Below are 16,554 nucleotides of genomic sequence, written 5' to 3'. Positions count from 1 at the left end.
AATAAAGTAAAAAAAATTCAATAAAATCAAGATAAATTCCTAATAAATGTTAGATGGACCACTGCGTGTTTGCACACGTAATGCGTGAATACACATGTAAAACTTAATAAATAAAATCCAGAAGACTTCAGTGCCTGTTCTCTACTGCATGCTGGACTGTAATAATGCCAATTTGCAATATAGTCCTTAAAACCTCTAAATCTCTAAATGCTTTCCTGCTGACGTAAGCTGATTTAAAGTAGGCCAGTGAACTGACTGACCTGGATTTTCCTGGTTTCAGATTTGTTAATGATGATTAATGATGATTTTGGTGATTAATGGAAAACTTTGAAAATAGATATCTATATCAATGGAAGAAAGCTTGTTTACTTCAAGATTTCCTGTAGGATTTTTGAGCTTTTTCAGTATTCTAACAAATCATTGACTTTCAACAATTTTTTGCTGATATTAATTTCTACCTAGGTATAAGTAAAGTTTTATTAAAGATGTTTATTTGAATGGAAATAAATTAGTGTTCTGTTTATAAACTGGACTTTTAATTTTAGTGCAAAGAATTTGTTCAGAGGTAACCATTACACATTACACTTCTAATTCAACATTTTGTGTTTTCAAAACAAATGGAATCCCATACTGGTAATATAACGTTTCCTGCATACTTAAGTTGCTCAAAAAGATCTGGGTGTTTCTTCCCATTTTAGTTTGGGAAATTGCTCAATATGTGAAGCCTTAAAAAGGCAGTAATTTGGTAATGAAGCCATGATAGCTTTAAGTGTGACTGTGCTTAAATCATCTTGGGAGTTCTTTTCCTAGCCTAATATGGGCATCTAAAAGGATGCCCCCATTTTCCCTTCCCCCTTCTTCAAAACCCATTGTTAATTAATGCACATGGAAGGTCATTCCCAGCAGTTCTTGGCTAGGGTTTGACTGCAGAAGGACATTCTCAGCATGGTTCTGACATGGTTTGTGGGAGCTGTACTGTCAGGACATCAGGACAGAGCTTGCCTACTATGTATAGCCAATTAAGGGAATTAAATGGCTATCAGTCACTTGGTGAAAAGTGAATGAATTTTCTGCTTCAGGCACTTTGCAACACTTGAAGCTATATTTAGCTCTCTTCTCCAGAAATTTAGGTTGGATGGCCAGGGGGAATAATCTGGGTCTATGAGCAAAGACGTTTCTTTATGCAGTGGTAAAAACACACAGTATTTTCATACCCCAGTGTGTGTGTAAAGCTAGTCTTACTACTAAAGTAGGCTAACTTTTTCTCCTTTTTCATTACTTTTTCTGTAAGAATCCCTTTGTTTAGGCTTTTTCTTTCTTGAACGCTGTCTGTGGTATAGTCACAGACTGAAATATTCATATAAACTTATCATGCCTGCTTTAAAAGGGAGTTCCTACTCTTTCTTGCCTTGATGAGGGAGGAGGGTGAAAGAGACTTTCACCCTTCTCAGCCACTGGACTTGCTCCACACACACAGTGCCTGTGTAGCACTCACTGACTTTGGCTTCCAGAGTGCCCTCACTCCCTTTCTCCGTCATTTGGGCAGTACAGCCTTTCCTCTTTGATGAATGGCAGTTCAATTGCCTAAGTACTGGTGGGGAGTAACCTGCAAAGAGGTCTAATTAATCTTTTTCTTTTAAGAGGTCTTCAGAGCTCCCATATTTCGTCACAGAACAGATAAGAATGGCTTTAGCCTGGGCTTCAGCAAAAACCTAAGGCAGGTGTTTGGTGATGAGAAGAAATACTGGTTGGTGCCTGTGTTTTCAAGGTATGCTGCTCCTAATGCTTAATTTATTTAAACTGTTAAATGATCAGGATCCAAAGCATTTGGGGAATGGTTAGCTTTTGGAAATAATATATAGTAATAAATAAATAAACTTCTTCAAAGTTGAGAGTTTTTTGTATGTATGACATCAATTTGAATTTTTCAGTTTAGGGGATGGTTGCTCCTTTCCAACTTGCCTTGTTAATCAGGATCCTGAGCAAGCTTCCACACCTGGTGGACTTAATTCAACATCCAAAAGGTAATCTGCTTTTGTTACCCATTTCATAATATACTTAAAAGTGGTAAGCAAATGAAGAGTATCCTTTTAATAAATCCAAGTCATATTTTAACAGTTAAGCTGTAAATCAGGTAGTCCTCAGATTTATATTTAAATTTATGGAAATGAGGCAGGGTAAATTTTCCCCTGATACGCTTTGTCTCTGCTCAGTGACATCCCAGGACCTGAATTTTTCACACCTGCCTAACAATCAGTATCAGCAGTATTCTTTATGCATACATATGAGATGGTTATTCACACTGCCTGTGATACAAATCCATTGCCTTGCATGGCTTTTGGGGGATGCCTGCTTTTTCTTGTCTAATGAAAGCCGCTCCATATAAGGGAATCATCCCTAATGGCACTTGGGCCAGAGCACAGGAACCTGAATATTAAGTGTTGTTTCTGCTGATAATAGAACATGTTTTATTAATTCTCATCTTTAATGGACATGACTTCTTTAAAAGTCATACTTCTTGAAAAGTATGCATATTCTCCTTTGAATAAAGTCATATTGCATCCTTTTTGAAATGTTTGATAAGTATAGTGAATATGAGGCTAGGAAATTATAATGGAATCATACTGACAATCTTTTATTCATAAAAGAATTCTATGATATTTCGGCTTGATGTTTTATCTTACCCCAGCATTCTGTAGCTTACATTAGGAATGAGATTTTGGAGATGTTCTCTCCACTATTTATCATGTCAGGTTTGTTGTAGTGAAGAAGAATATAGGTAAGATTGCATTTGGGGCTGAAGTACATGTATTAATATAAAATATCTGTCAAATTAAAAATCCCTGTGCTTTTTAGATTGTGCTTGCACTTGTGACAACCACAGTGTAATGCATATAATGATAAAAAAGTAGTGATTCATCAGACAAGAAGCAAGGTGAGGTAAGGAAAATACTGTGTATGACAAACTGTTTGTAATGTGTGGTAAAAAGATGAAAAATTACTGCAGTTCACTAATGTTCTTTTTATTGGTGCTACAGTGAGAACCATCTGTTTCCTGCAAAGCCCTTGCGTGATTCCCAGAGCCACCTACTTACAGATGCACCATCTTGGCCAGAAACTGCTGCAAAGGCTGACAAGGGCAAAGTTGGTAAGGAGTTGACTTGTGCTGCAATGATTTGTGTTGTGTAAACTCTTTTGGAGGATATATTGTAATAATGGCCACAGTCACATGGTTTGTATTCATGAACTGAAATTTATGAAGCTTTTTTAAAATATATGCTAGTTGGAAGTTCCATGTGTCAAGCTGCTGTGCCTTTCCCACTTAAACCTGACCAAGGGACATTAGAATACTGATACCAGTAGGTGCTAATTATTTTTTAAGATAGGCCTGATAGCACCTTTGACAACAACTTTCTTATAAAAGAGGTGACACCTATTTGCAGCTAGTGAAAAGCTATATAATAGATATGGGACAGGACTTGACCTGGTAGAAGAGTAATGACATTAAAATGATTGTTAAGACATGGTTGTATTATTTGCTGAAATAATGAAATGAAATAAATTTGCTGAAATAATGAAATCTTGAAATGAGACCTTTTCCTGTGGGAATACTATTTTTTGTCTTTTAAGGTATGAGCAATCCTGCATTAACCATGGAAAATGAAACCTAATTTCCCTTAAAAGAAGCATCTGAATACGTAAGGAAAGGTATGTTAATATTCTCTGCATTTATTATTTATTTGATGATTCCTTACCATTTGAAGAATGCACAAAAGAAAATTACTAAAATACTTCCTGTTTTCTTCAATTAATTTTTTACCACATATAGTAGCACATGAATTCATAGTTTTAAACTAAAACTTTAAACTGTTATTTCTTGATGTGTAATGTTTGCAAATTAGTTTGATCTTAATACTCATTGCTTTTTAGGTAAAAGTCCAACATAATATTATTATTATTATTCCCTTTATTTAGAAAGATACAGAAAATTGTGAGTATTCAAGCTGTTCAGCCAATATTCGTAACACTAAGTTTGAAAATTAGGCTGGTTCTTAAGACAGCATGCAAGGACCATAGCTTTGTCTGCTAAAACAGGTAAAAGTCTATCAAATGATGAAGCAAAAAGGATTTAGTCTAATATATAAGCTATTAGTGTCTTGCTCTGAGTCAGGTACTGACTGAGCTGCATCCTATTTAATAGTAAAAACACAGATGATATTTTCTTGCATTAATATCTTGCAACACAGACTTGAGAAGCAGCTAGTAAATTCTATTAGGTACATAACAGAAGCTGACATTTACCCTGGGTTGTGGAGAATGAACACAATCATCACATTCACTCTAGTACTTGAATATAGCTAACTCCACCAAAACTTATGGAATTAAATTATTTTGTATTTAAACTGTATAAAAAGTTTGACTCAAACCCTAAGAATTTTTGCCTACCAAATAATTGATGTGGAGGGGTTGTTCCAGCAAGGTCATTTCTTCCCTGCTGTTGGAAGCACCTTTTCAGTCATCCTGAAAAAGCTTCTCAAGTGAATGTCCTTCATTTATGTGTGGTATGACTCTTGGACATGCTGTCAGGGCAGTGAGGTTGCTCATGGAAGAAATGAAAGGCATGGAAAGTCATCAGGGAACTGCAGTGATTGTCACTAGACCCATTAGGAATGGTATTGCACTGTCAAGGCAGATTATAAAACTAGTAAGTGTGCAGATAGCAACAGATGGACCCATAGCTTGTACCAAAAAGTTCCCAAAAGTTCAGTTTGGTTCATGAAGAAATTTCAAAACCTCTTGGCCCTTACATTCTGGTTTTGTGTTCAGTGATGAAGACACAGTTCCAGATATAGGTACATCTGCAAACTTGATGATGATGTGAGGTGTTAGAGGTGTTGAAAATGTGGGTGTCAGATGAACAGAGTTAAAGAGATGAGTGAAGAAAACTCAGACAGTGCCTGCAATTTTCACTGCTCTCTGGATATTTTAATAGAATATAAACCCCTCATTTCTAACCCTTTGTTCAAAATGTAAAACATTGCATTTCTGCACTGTTTAATCCATCCATTCTTTCAACAAAACAACAGCTTCTGGAAAAAACTAAATTAGTTACTTTCAGTTGATTTAATGTCTTACATGTCATCACTAATCAAGAGTAAAATATTGGAGACAGACTTGAAAGAAACAGATTCTTGGATTGTTACAGAAATACCATTAATTGCAACTAGATTTATCAAGTTGGAGTTTTACTTTCTGAAGTCCCAAGACTTTATTTACTTAAGTAATAGCTTTTAAACTTTAATTATTCTTTGAAGAGTGTGTATATTTTATTGGAATTTTGTCATTCAGATTACTCTGAATATCAAACATAGTCTGTGACTGTTCTAAATATGTTAAAAGTGGGTGGATTTTCCCGTCAGTTTAGCTTGATAAACATCTTGTGCTCTTTTTAAATTATTTTCTTCTTTTAGTCCCGTCTGAGAAAGAGTTGTGTTTGCAGTCAGATTACTTCACTCTGTGGGGTTTGGGGGTTATGTTTGGTGTTGTTTTTTTTCTTTTTGGAGGCGTCCATTTTGGAACATGGCTTTTTAAAGAGAGATTACTTTCAGAGGAGGTTATGTTCCAAAGAATAAGTCTAAAGTCACATAAAGGGGCTCCTGGAAGTTGGTTTTGCCTCACTTGGATTCCTGCACTTTCAGAAGAGTAGCAGGAACTGGTAATTCTTTGGCATGTGCACAAGCACCAGATTGGTTGTACCTATACTCTGAGATATTTCTATGTGGCAGTTAAAACTTTCTGGAGAATTATCAAAAAAGATCGATTGCTGTCTACATGTATGCCACATACAGTTGCTGCAATAAGAGCTTGTATATAAAAACTTCTTTTAGCTACTTCACATTTAACTTCATTACATTATTGTCAATATAGGAATCATATTTGTTCCTAGGGATTGAATAGAGTACTTTTAATAGAGCTGCTGAAGTCACCACAAAAACCAAGTAATTTCATATTACATATGAAAAATACAGCCCACAGCCCCTGCCAATGTGTTAGAATTAGAATTTCTGTCCCACTGAAGATCTGTTCAATATCCTGTATCCTATAATCCCTCATATTTCAGCAGAGGACTGATTACCAGAAGTGCCAAATGTAGTTTACACTAATGTAAGAGAGAATTATTTTTTAATTATGTTGGTATCTGGAAGTAAAAATAGCTCGTGTCATTTTATAAACTGGTGGCCTGCTTGCTGTGTAGTCAGTACTTATCACTGTCATCCTGAAGTAGATTAATAACATACCTGTGAGCAGTCTTATTGGGTTCCTCTTCAGGGTGGGATTTTTATTCTGCCATTAGTCACTTTTCCCTTCAAGTTGATGAAACTTGTTACAATAACATCATTTTTAAGTATTCTTTGATTCTAACAATGTGTTTTGTGATTAATATTCTGTTCCAGTTTAAGAACAAGCTGTTGTTGGAAGGAAGATGCATTCTTCCAAGTATCAGCCCTGTTGACCAGCTGCTCCTGTCTGCTCCTCTATGGATGTGCTCAGAAAACAAACTGACAGATTATTAGCTGTCTCCATGTCACTGCTTAAAACACAAAACTAAACATGTTACTTCTGAACCATATAAAGGATGTTTCAACTTAAAATTACTGGGTTTGAATGGTGAAGGATGATGGAGTACTAGAAAGTGGTACAAAAGAAGAGCCTGCGTTTACAATGGTAAAAATTCAATGGCTGGTTTTACTTTGGTATTCAGCACAAAAAAATGTGAATGTGACCTCCTTACTATCAGTTCATGTTCTTGGCTTGGTTTTGAAAATTCACCTTTTAATTCAAATTGTTCTAAGTGGTTGACTTTAAAATCAAATTTTTGCACCACTGCCTTTATGAACTGGGAGAAGAGCCAGTGTTGATTAGGAATAGTTTAGTGGCTTGGTGGACTGTATTTTCTTTTGAGCCCTTGATAAGCAACTTTTGAAGAAGACCCAAGTAAGTGTCTGACTGTTATTGGAACATTTTTTGGAAAACATTATTGTAAAAGCTCTGTTTTCCCAAAGGTCTGCACTACAGATAGTTGGAAAAGTTGAGAGGGAAAAAAATTCTTTGGTTAATTGGTACAGCGGCCCCTGCCCAATGATGCAATGAAAAGCCTGTGTTCAGGGGGGTAATATGGAAATGAAACCGGCCAGCTGGGGATTTTGATGGCAGCTTCACAGAATAGTCCTATGAAATGGGATTTTATTGTCCCATTTGGAGCTCTTACCCGTTTTGAAGCAAATGTTGGCCCTGAACTTTGATCGAAAAGGCTTTTTACCAACCTGTGTTAGTTACTGAGGGCCAGGGTCTTTCAAGCTCCTAATTTCCTATTAATCAATATTTGTCTCAGATTTCTTTTTTCACTTTTTCTTCAAGACACTGCCTTTCTTACTGCATAACTTGATGAATACCATGTGCAGTCAAGGTGACTTACTGTTATTACTTATGATATTTGCATTTACGGGACAACAGACTTTTGATTGCAATACCAAAAAGCCAAGCTGCTGCACATAGGAAATCCCATTTAATTAAGTTAGGACCTAGCAGCTTTCTTAGGATCAGAGTTTACTGACTAGAATAAAAGAGGCATTTTTGGTTTTCAAAGTCAAGGAAGTTTCAGCAACACGAATCTATTTGTCTTGTGCCTTTTGTATACACTACATTTATGGTATCAGTGTTTACATTTAAGTGCAAATTTCTATTCTGAAAACAACTTTAGGAGGAACTTAGTTATGCTTTCCAGGGGGCTAGATAAAAAGACAAGTCAAAAAAAGAAAGGTGAAAACCTCAGACTATGCTGAGTTCAGTCGAAACAGGAAAATACTTCTATTATCAAACCTGAATTACTTAGTGGGTTGGTTCACAGTGTAAAGATGCCAGTCATTTGTTTAGGAAACTGGCAGCAGGACTAAGTGATATAATTCTGAAAGCAAAAGATACTATCATTAACTCTCCTACCAGCAGGTAACTTCAAAATTTGTCTTTCTTGGGTTTGCAACTTAGGTGATAGCTGGTGTAGCAAAATGTGGCTTTTTTTTTTCTTTAGTGAGGGAAAATGTATTTATTTTACTTTTTTTCTTTTGAATCTAAAAATTTTACCAGCCTGAAAACATCTGTTTATTGCCAGAAGTGCCAGTGTGGATCCCTTGATGTAGAACACCTTTTTTAAACTAGCATGAAGGTAGCATACAGTTTACATTATGCCTGCAGAGATCTAGTTACCAAAAGATTTTTTGCAGCTCTTTATTCAATGTTGTTCTGTCAGCTTACCTCATATTCGTGTTTGTTTAAAGGCAAACTTGTCAAGGGATAAGGGGGAGAGGGAAAATATATTTTTTAACACTTCAGGTTCTCTAGCTGTAGAGTCTTGTTTTTTATGCAGTTAGTCACAGGGTGGTTTGTCATGGAGCATGCATTTAAAAATCCCGAGTAGAAAGTTGAAATTCAGCTTCAGTGTGTCTTGCACCATATTTTTATGTAAAGACAAAAGATTTCCTCCCCAAGCAAAACACATCATGGAAATGGATCTCTCTAATGTCGGTTTCTCTGTGTCCAGGGCTCTGAGATCTCTCAGTAAGGCTGGGTATCCACACAGAGAAAGGACAGGGATAAGGGATCAAGAAATGCCTGGCTTCTCCATGTCTCACACTTGGAAAGCACAATAGCCCTAAATAATCTGCAGTTTTGTTGCAGCCAGAGGCTGTCCCCCTCACAGAAAACTGATGGAGCCATGGGAAACAGACCTGGTGAAGGGAGGAGAAAGGGAAAGGATGGTAGCTCAGATGTGAACATTGAGCAGGTCGGAGCCAGGGGGCTGTAGCTACATCTGCTCTCTGCATGGGCATGGGCTGTGTCTCCATGAAGAGCACTGTCAGCAGGCTTTGAGGGTTCCTGGCAGTTCTCACTGTGTAGAGTATGGACAAAATCGAGTCAATCGTGCTCCAAAGTACAATTTCTGATGATATGACTGTACTCTTGGCTTTAAACTCTCTAATACTTTCTATAACAAAGTGAAAATTCTCTTTTTGACATACTGACCATTGTCAGTGTTACAATGCATGCAGGAGAATTTGTGAAGAAGTCAGGGTAGCAAGGATGCAATGTTTGTCTGCATACACTGATTCTCCTGTCCTTTATATTCTTGCTAGGCACTTTACTACAGCCTTTTGTGTAATGTCTGTATTTTTTTTAAGGAGTGCTTTTTACCTACTGTACAGTTACTAATCTACTTTTTTGCTAAAAAGAAAATAATATCCCTGATATTTGTCTAGAGGTATTTGTCTGGTGCGTTTCAAGCTTTAGTGGAAACTAGATGAGTTCTGCAGACTCCTCAGATGGGCCTGAGTCCCAAATGACAGCAAAGTTAAATTTATTTTGTATATATGTAAACAGTCATATGAACCATAGTTCCCTACGTGTATAAAAATGTCTTTTATTTGTAGGCTAGAACAAATCCAAAACAACTGCACCAGAAGTAGTCCACACATACTCTATACCAGTAGATGTACTGGTGATGGAGTACTCAAAGTCTTCACAGAGAACTATTTTTGTTAAGAAAATGGAACACAATCTATGTGAGCTGTTAAGATACAGCTGCTGTTATGCACTTTAATACTTTAACTTGAGAGAAAAAACAGTGTCCAGTTTAGGTTACAGACTGAAAGTTCTTTCTTAGACTATGGCTGGGCAGTTAATGAATGAAACACAAAATCACAGAGGGGCAAAGGTTGGAAGGGACCACCACTGGGGTTATCTGGTTCCTGCTCAAGCAGGATCATCCTAGAGCACATTGTACAGTATGAAATACAGGTGGTTCTTGAGTATCTCTTGTGAGGGACACTCCAGGAAGGAAACAAGTTTGTTTCAATGTGTGGAATGCTGTAGCTGTTTTTCATCGTTATTTGGACTGAAACCTAATTTCCCTTAAAAGAAATATCTGAATATGTAAGGAAACGTATGTTAATATTCTCTGTATTTATTATTTTATTTGATGATTCCTTGCCATTTGAAGAATACACAAAAGAAAACTACTAAAACATTTCCTATCTTATTTTCTTCAATTGATTTTTTAATTAACTGAGAGTTCTTCCCCTGGTTCAGTTGACTGGTGTGTGGAGGGGTGGGGGGAAATATATTTCTACATAAATTTAGTGTATAACTTTGCCACGTGTTAATGTGTTGCTCACATAAATAAACGCTTCATGTTCAGCATGCCACGGACGTAGCAGTCATTGACACACTACTCCCAGTTTTACTGATGCTGTACCTGGGCAGCAGAACATCATCTCTACCTACTGGGGCTTCACTGACAACACAGCTGCTGGAAATGTCCCCCCTCACCCCTTCACCAGGAGTCTTGGACTTCTGTAGGTGTATTTCCCTTCTCCAAGCTTCACAACACTGACACTGGAAGGGGTTGAGAAGGATCCAGTTCTTTTATCATCTTTCATGGGTGAAACACTTTATGCTGGCAGAGCAGACAGAGCTGCCCTCCTTTTTGAGTAATGTTGATAGTCAAAAAAGTGGAATGTTGTTCCCTAAAAAAAGGGGGGAGGGGAGGTGGGGGTGTCTTAAATCCCCTACCCTTTATAGAAGTGGAAAGGTACAAGACAGATAGCTTCTAAACAGGATTGTCACCCACAGTGCCACCACAGTGCAGCTTTGCTTTCTGAGGGTTCTCCATTCCCTGCCAGGCCAGACTCTCCAAAGCTGCCTGACTTTCCCCTCTTTCCTAACAGTCCTCCTTAGGAAAGTGCTGGATCCACCTCCTATGCAGAGAAGAGTGAGACTGTTGGCTCAGGGACCTCTAAAGCTGTTGAACAGTTACGTAAAGATAAAAGCAGCTTTCACCTCTACCACTTCAGACAAAAACAGGATGAGCTTGGACCATATACTGCATGTTAAAACCCTTCCAAAAATAGTGGTATTGAACCATATACAAACATTCTCAACCAAAACAAGATTAAAAAGAATGTACTGCTATGCAGTGGGGGTGGTGGGATGCCTCTGTTGCTACTTCACTTGCATCTACCACCTGCTTATGAGTGACCTTGTAGTAGGATGGGAAAAGCACCAGCCTTCTGGGATGAAACTTGGAGCAAGTGACATCTGACATAACCTCAGGAAAGCCTTGCCACTTTCCCTCGGCAGTTTTTCAATTGTTCCTTCTTTAAATTTTGTATCATCTTTCTCTCTTCTCCTTCCCTTCCCTAGAAGTCCAGATGGAAAGTGCTAAATGTGAAATGTACAATCACTACTTTGGTAGGAAGAATAATAAAGAACCTAAGTTGACTCTTGATAGGTAATTCCTTCATATCTCTAAGTTGTCACTCATCACTGAAATACAGTAACTCAGTCATTCTGAAATCCTGTATTCGAGGCATTGATCACATCCTTCATCCTAGATCACTTTAATCTCAAGCAGATGGTCCCAATAGTTTGAGTGCAGGAGTTGGAAGAAGTGCCATGAGCCATCTCCCCTCTCTCCCCCTCTGCATGCTCACAGTTTAACTGATTGGCATAACTGGAACAGACCCAGCACTTCCTGACAGTCATCACTTTATGAAGTCACTTTCCTTTTTTTTAATCTGAAAATAGAATAATTCTTAGTTCACGTAAGAAAGAGCTCCTGATATAAAGGCAAAAATAGACAACACAGACACTGTTACAGCCTGAACAACAGGAACTTACTTCCAGTTATTTTCTCCATCACATCAAGAGATTTAACTGGCCGGTATTTCAAACAGATACAATAGTAAAAATCAGGAGCTTCATCATAGAGACTGCAGCTACTCCCCAGAGCATGCAGAGGGACAAGAATGAAGGAAACAGGGAGCTTGCCAAGCTCAGTTATATGATGAGAAGTAAAGGTATTGCCAACGCCACCCCAGCTCTGCTTTGCTGTCCAACAAAAAAATGAAGCACATTTTCGGTAACGCAGCTTAGAAAGTTCATCTGCTGCCAACTTCTACCTGGTACACAAAGGAGGGAAAAGGCTTCCCTTCCCTTTTCTCCAGCTCTCCCTCACATTATCCAACACAGTTAACTGAGGCAAGTGTCTTAGGAACATGAGACAGAGCACTCTTGGGCAAGACAATTGTCCAGCAGAGGTAGGAACTAGTACCTCATCTCTGCTGGCAGCAGCAGGACAACACCAGCCCCTGCAGAAATCAGATCTTCACAGCTGGCATGAATGTGCAGATTTATTCCCAGCCCAAGACCAAAAGAATAATGCAGGGGAATCATCCTCATTTCACTACCTGTGTGAGGTAGTGCAAGAGGAAAATAGACATCAAATAAGCAGCCTCATGGATGAGGGAAATAAAATCTCCCATGAACCAATCAAGGTGCAGTAAACCTGGTGCACTAAATAAGATATACCAGGAAAATAACTTCATGGTATAAACAGAAAAGTACACAGAGATAACTGATTTTACTCTATGTAAAAATTGGGATTTATTCTTTGTGAGATTTTGTTCAAACTCAACAATTAAAAGTAGTTAGACAAATACCCACAATTCTACTGGAAGCTTTTGGCTTTCTTTGCCATCGCTGACGTCGTGGTGTAAAATTCAAATTTTGAGAAGTCTGTTTTATTTAAAATTGCACTTAATTATTTTACAGGTTACTAAACTGCAATGAACCCACACCACCCTAAATCCATTGACATGTGATTATTAAACTTCCAGCGAAGGCCTAAAAACTGCTTCAGTATAGGAGTGTTTTCTTTCAGTGCATGTTGGCTTAAGTGAGTTATTAGTTAATTCAAGGTTGAAAAACCAATTGGGAGTTTAAAACAGAACTTCTTTATGTCCAGTTTCTTTTTACATTCCTAATCTGATCTTCCTCCACCAAGGATAAATCTTCCTTATTCCAGACTATGTCACATGTCCTGCTTCCACCTTTCTGTGTTTTGAGCTGAATCAGAAGCACCTTGTTCATGAATGCAGGCTTCCTGCTACTTTTCCTGGATTTTCAGAGTTAGGGAATGAAGCATTCTTGAGCATGGAGTAACCAGTCAGATAAGGTAAAGAAATTTCTTGGATGTCAAGAGTTTATAGGTCATCAGCAAATTCATGTGGGAAAAGGCCTTAAATACTGTGTTCCAGACCTATTTTCCTCCACTTCAAGGATGGTTCTTGCTTAGTTTCAATGAGCAAAGGAACTAAATGCTTAAAATAAAAATTATATATATTTAAAAAAAATAGTGGCAGAGAACATAAGGTTCCTGGAACACTCATCTGACTCCAGAAGCCAAAAATACAAGTGGATTAAAAATAGAAAGATCAAATATAACAGGTTTTGATACTGCATTTCTTCTGACAAACCTACTCAACAACAGTGTATTTTAAATGGATTGGGAAAGGCAGAGGCCTAGAAAGAGAATTCTTGTCTCTGAACAAAAAGGCGCATGTCTAGACAGCTGGAACTGTGCCTGCACATTAATTTTTGCAAAAGCAATTAAAGCTGGCCACTTCGGAAATAGATTTCATGCTCTGAAGTTTACATGTAATGGTCCTACATATAAGAAATTACTTTTTTTATAATCTCTACAATTCACAATTTAAATCACTCCTTAATGGAAACTAAATCTAATTTTGCCAAGGAAATGAACGATGCACAGATGTCTCCCTGGCTGCAATCAACTCTCAACAGACACAGTGATCAGAGCAAGTATTCTCTCACAGAATAAACCATAATCTGTTTCATGCTGACCAGTGGCTTTTGAGAAATGCTTTTGTTACTGAAAAAAAAGTCAGGAGTAGAATTCACTGAAGTCACATACTGGTCCAGTGGAAGGTGTCCCTCTCCATGGCAGGGGGGTTAGAACTAGATAATTTTTAAGGCTCCTTTCAACCCAAACCATTCCCTGATTCTGCGACAGGAAGCAAAGAGAAGCACAGCACAGCATATGGGATGCTCAGCAGTCACTTCAAAAGCAAATCCCCATCGGCACTAGAACTTTCACTGCAGGCACACATTCAGAAGGCTCTAAAAACTTCCTTTGATCCTCGATTAAAAACCAACTTCAAAACAAAAACCCATTAAAGTCCTTCGAAGAGTCATTCTGCTAAAGTTAACTAGATAGCTGTATCCATATGCTTTAGGCAAAGCTACTACTTTAAAGCAAATGCATCAAACTTCAGGGGCTCTTCATGCCACGTCTATGCAAACCCTGGAGGCCACAGTAAGAATTCATCCTGCTTTCACTATCACAATCTTAAAGCCAAAGACAACTGATGTTAAAACAAGTCACCATCATCTAATGCATAATGGTATAAAAGCACTAACGGGATTAGGATGCCTCAGAAGTAACCTGCAATCACCCCTCTTCCAACTCAGGACAGTAGGAATTAAATTACTGGAAACCCATGAACACAATTCTGCTCTGAATGTGAAATCAGTCAGGGAGCAGTGAGCTAGATTCCTCTATGTCAGCATGTAGAAAAGAACTATCATGCCTAACAAAACACAGCTGAACTGATCAAATAATCACATTGCAGGAAAAATTTTGCAACAAAACCACCAGTCTGTTGTTATGTAAGAAAACATTTCTTAGGCCTTTATTTACAAAAGCTTTAAAAACAAATACCCTCTGTTATGCAAATTACTTGTTTAAAAAGGACCGCCCAGTTACATCATCATAATTCAATGAGAAAAAGGAGTTTGATTTTTTGCTTTTCAGTACAAGATAAAACAGAGTAATTGGCGAACATGTGGAGATTTTTCTGCCATTGATTTCCGTGTCAGGCACACGTACGCGCGCACACGCAGACACACAATGTCACGCATTCCGTCATTCCAGGCTACTAGTTAGCTATTCAATACCAAAAATCCTTCCTGCACAACTGCTCTGTACACATGCTATGCAGAGTTAAGAACATACTTTAGGGTCCTTGGAAACAATATATCTAAAATATATTGTAAGATATACTCAAAAATAAACTAGCATTACACTCCTCAGGTAACTTTATTAGCTGGAAGTTATTTATATTTTGTTGTCTTACAACAAATATCTTTAACATCTGTCTTTGTAACAACTACAAAAAGGCATGATTTAATTGTCCTTCTAATTCAATAATTCAATTAAATAGTATTTTTCAGATCTTTGGGGTTCGTCTTCAACTAAACTGACTTACAAAAATCATGAAATCAAGTACATAATAAATATGACTTCATAAAAAATATCTGAGGTGTACATTACTAGGATAAAAGCCACGAGGTTAATCAAGGGAAATGTGCCATTACAAGACTCCTACTTTTCCATTATCCTTCAACTCTCAGCTTAATGGCAAAAAGGCTAAAGTCATAGCTGTTCTTCTCCTGAAGGGTGTAAAGCTGTTTTTTCAAGCCTCTTTCCCCCATCACAGAGCAGTTTTAAAGCAGCAGGCCAACCAGCAGTTGACATGTGCAGTATGTGTTGGAAGATGACCAAACACTACTAAAGTAAGAGCAATTACTATGATTTCAGTAGTTTGTTTTGCTTGAACAAACAGAGATTATGCAGCAAATAAGTCCCGTTGTGTGGGTTGAGATACCAAGAAAATACAGCTTGAAGCTGCTGAACTTGGCAGATGATTGTTTTCTAGCTGAGGGCAAAAGAAAAAACCAAAACAAACTTCAAATAAAACAGAGGATCTGAGTCAGAGTCGCTCTCTAAAGTGCAAATCTGATGGTCCACAATCTTGAATAGCTAAAACGCCTGCATACTGGAAAGAACAGACATGAAGGGGGAAGTTAGTTATAATCAGAGCCAATTAATTTAGAGAAGGGAGGGGAAAGACAAAAAACTGGAAGAACGATGTAGGCAAGTTTACCAGAATATTCATTATGATTCAACTTTCCCCTTCTCTCTGCCACACTGATCCTATACATGCTTCTTTACAAATGGGCTTGTTAAGAGGCCAAAATGTAACCCAGAAAATTTTACGTATCAATATTAAGATCAAAATCTGTGATAGGAACAGTCAAGTTTAGTACATAGAAAGGCAGAAAAGAAAGTGTGCTGAGAAAGGGGGGAAAAAGCCTTAATTGTCCAAGGGGTTCAACCAGAGATAAAACCTATATACAAGCATGTGGAGGTCAAAAAGACGGCCTTTCATTTCATGTCATGACTGTTTGTTGGCTTCTTCTTCATAAGCATTTCCTGTGCCATTCTGTACATAAGATGACCCCGAACCAAGACCATATAAGTGGCCACAATATTTGGCATCATCAATGTGATCTTCAAAGAACATCTAAAAAGTGAAGAGACATGAATTACTGCAAAAGAAAAGGTTCTGTTTCAACACAACTGTAGAAAGGCTTTAAAATTACTTTCTTTTTAAATATCAAATCCCAAGGTGCAAAAGATGATATAGTTAGTATAATAAGACACTTAATCTCAACACATTATCACAATGTGCTATATAACACAATTATTTAAATCTGTCAAGAAATACAATCAATCTTCCTGTGCACCTCTCCCAATTAAATGGCCAAATGCAATGTTTTCACAATTTTGTATTATTA

At 37.6% G+C, this 16,554-nt stretch overlaps 2 protein-coding genes across 2 annotated transcripts in view; one reads left to right on the top strand and one right to left on the bottom strand.

Annotated features, from left to right (window-relative positions):
* The window catches only part of ZDHHC2 (zDHHC palmitoyltransferase 2), a 35,212-nt gene extending 24,958 nt beyond the window's left edge, over positions 1-10,254 (top strand). The window contains exons 9-13 of the mRNA XM_005483885.4: positions 1,642-1,768; positions 1,932-2,024; positions 3,039-3,148; positions 3,631-3,708; positions 6,456-10,254. Of these exons, the coding sequence (XP_005483942.3) occupies positions 1,642-1,768; positions 1,932-2,024; positions 3,039-3,148; positions 3,631-3,671 (371 nt within the window). The 3' untranslated portion in view covers positions 3,672-3,708; positions 6,456-10,254. The remainder of the gene's footprint in view (positions 1-1,641; positions 1,769-1,931; positions 2,025-3,038; positions 3,149-3,630; positions 3,709-6,455) is intronic.
* The window catches only part of CNOT7 (CCR4-NOT transcription complex subunit 7), a 29,034-nt gene continuing 20,553 nt past the window's right edge, over positions 8,074-16,554 (bottom strand). Inside the window, exon 7 of the mRNA XM_005483884.4 lies at positions 8,074-16,280. Coding sequence (XP_005483941.1) covers positions 16,152-16,280 — 129 coding nt within the window. The 3' untranslated portion in view covers positions 8,074-16,151. The remainder of the gene's footprint in view (positions 16,281-16,554) is intronic.

The sequence above is a fragment of the Zonotrichia albicollis genome, chromosome 5 (assembly GCF_047830755.1).
Source record: "Zonotrichia albicollis isolate bZonAlb1 chromosome 5, bZonAlb1.hap1, whole genome shotgun sequence".
Classification (NCBI taxonomy): domain Eukaryota; kingdom Metazoa; phylum Chordata; class Aves; order Passeriformes; family Passerellidae; genus Zonotrichia; species Zonotrichia albicollis.
The sequence above is the reverse complement of the archived record's forward strand: the minus strand, read 5'-3'. Positions and strand labels throughout refer to the sequence as shown.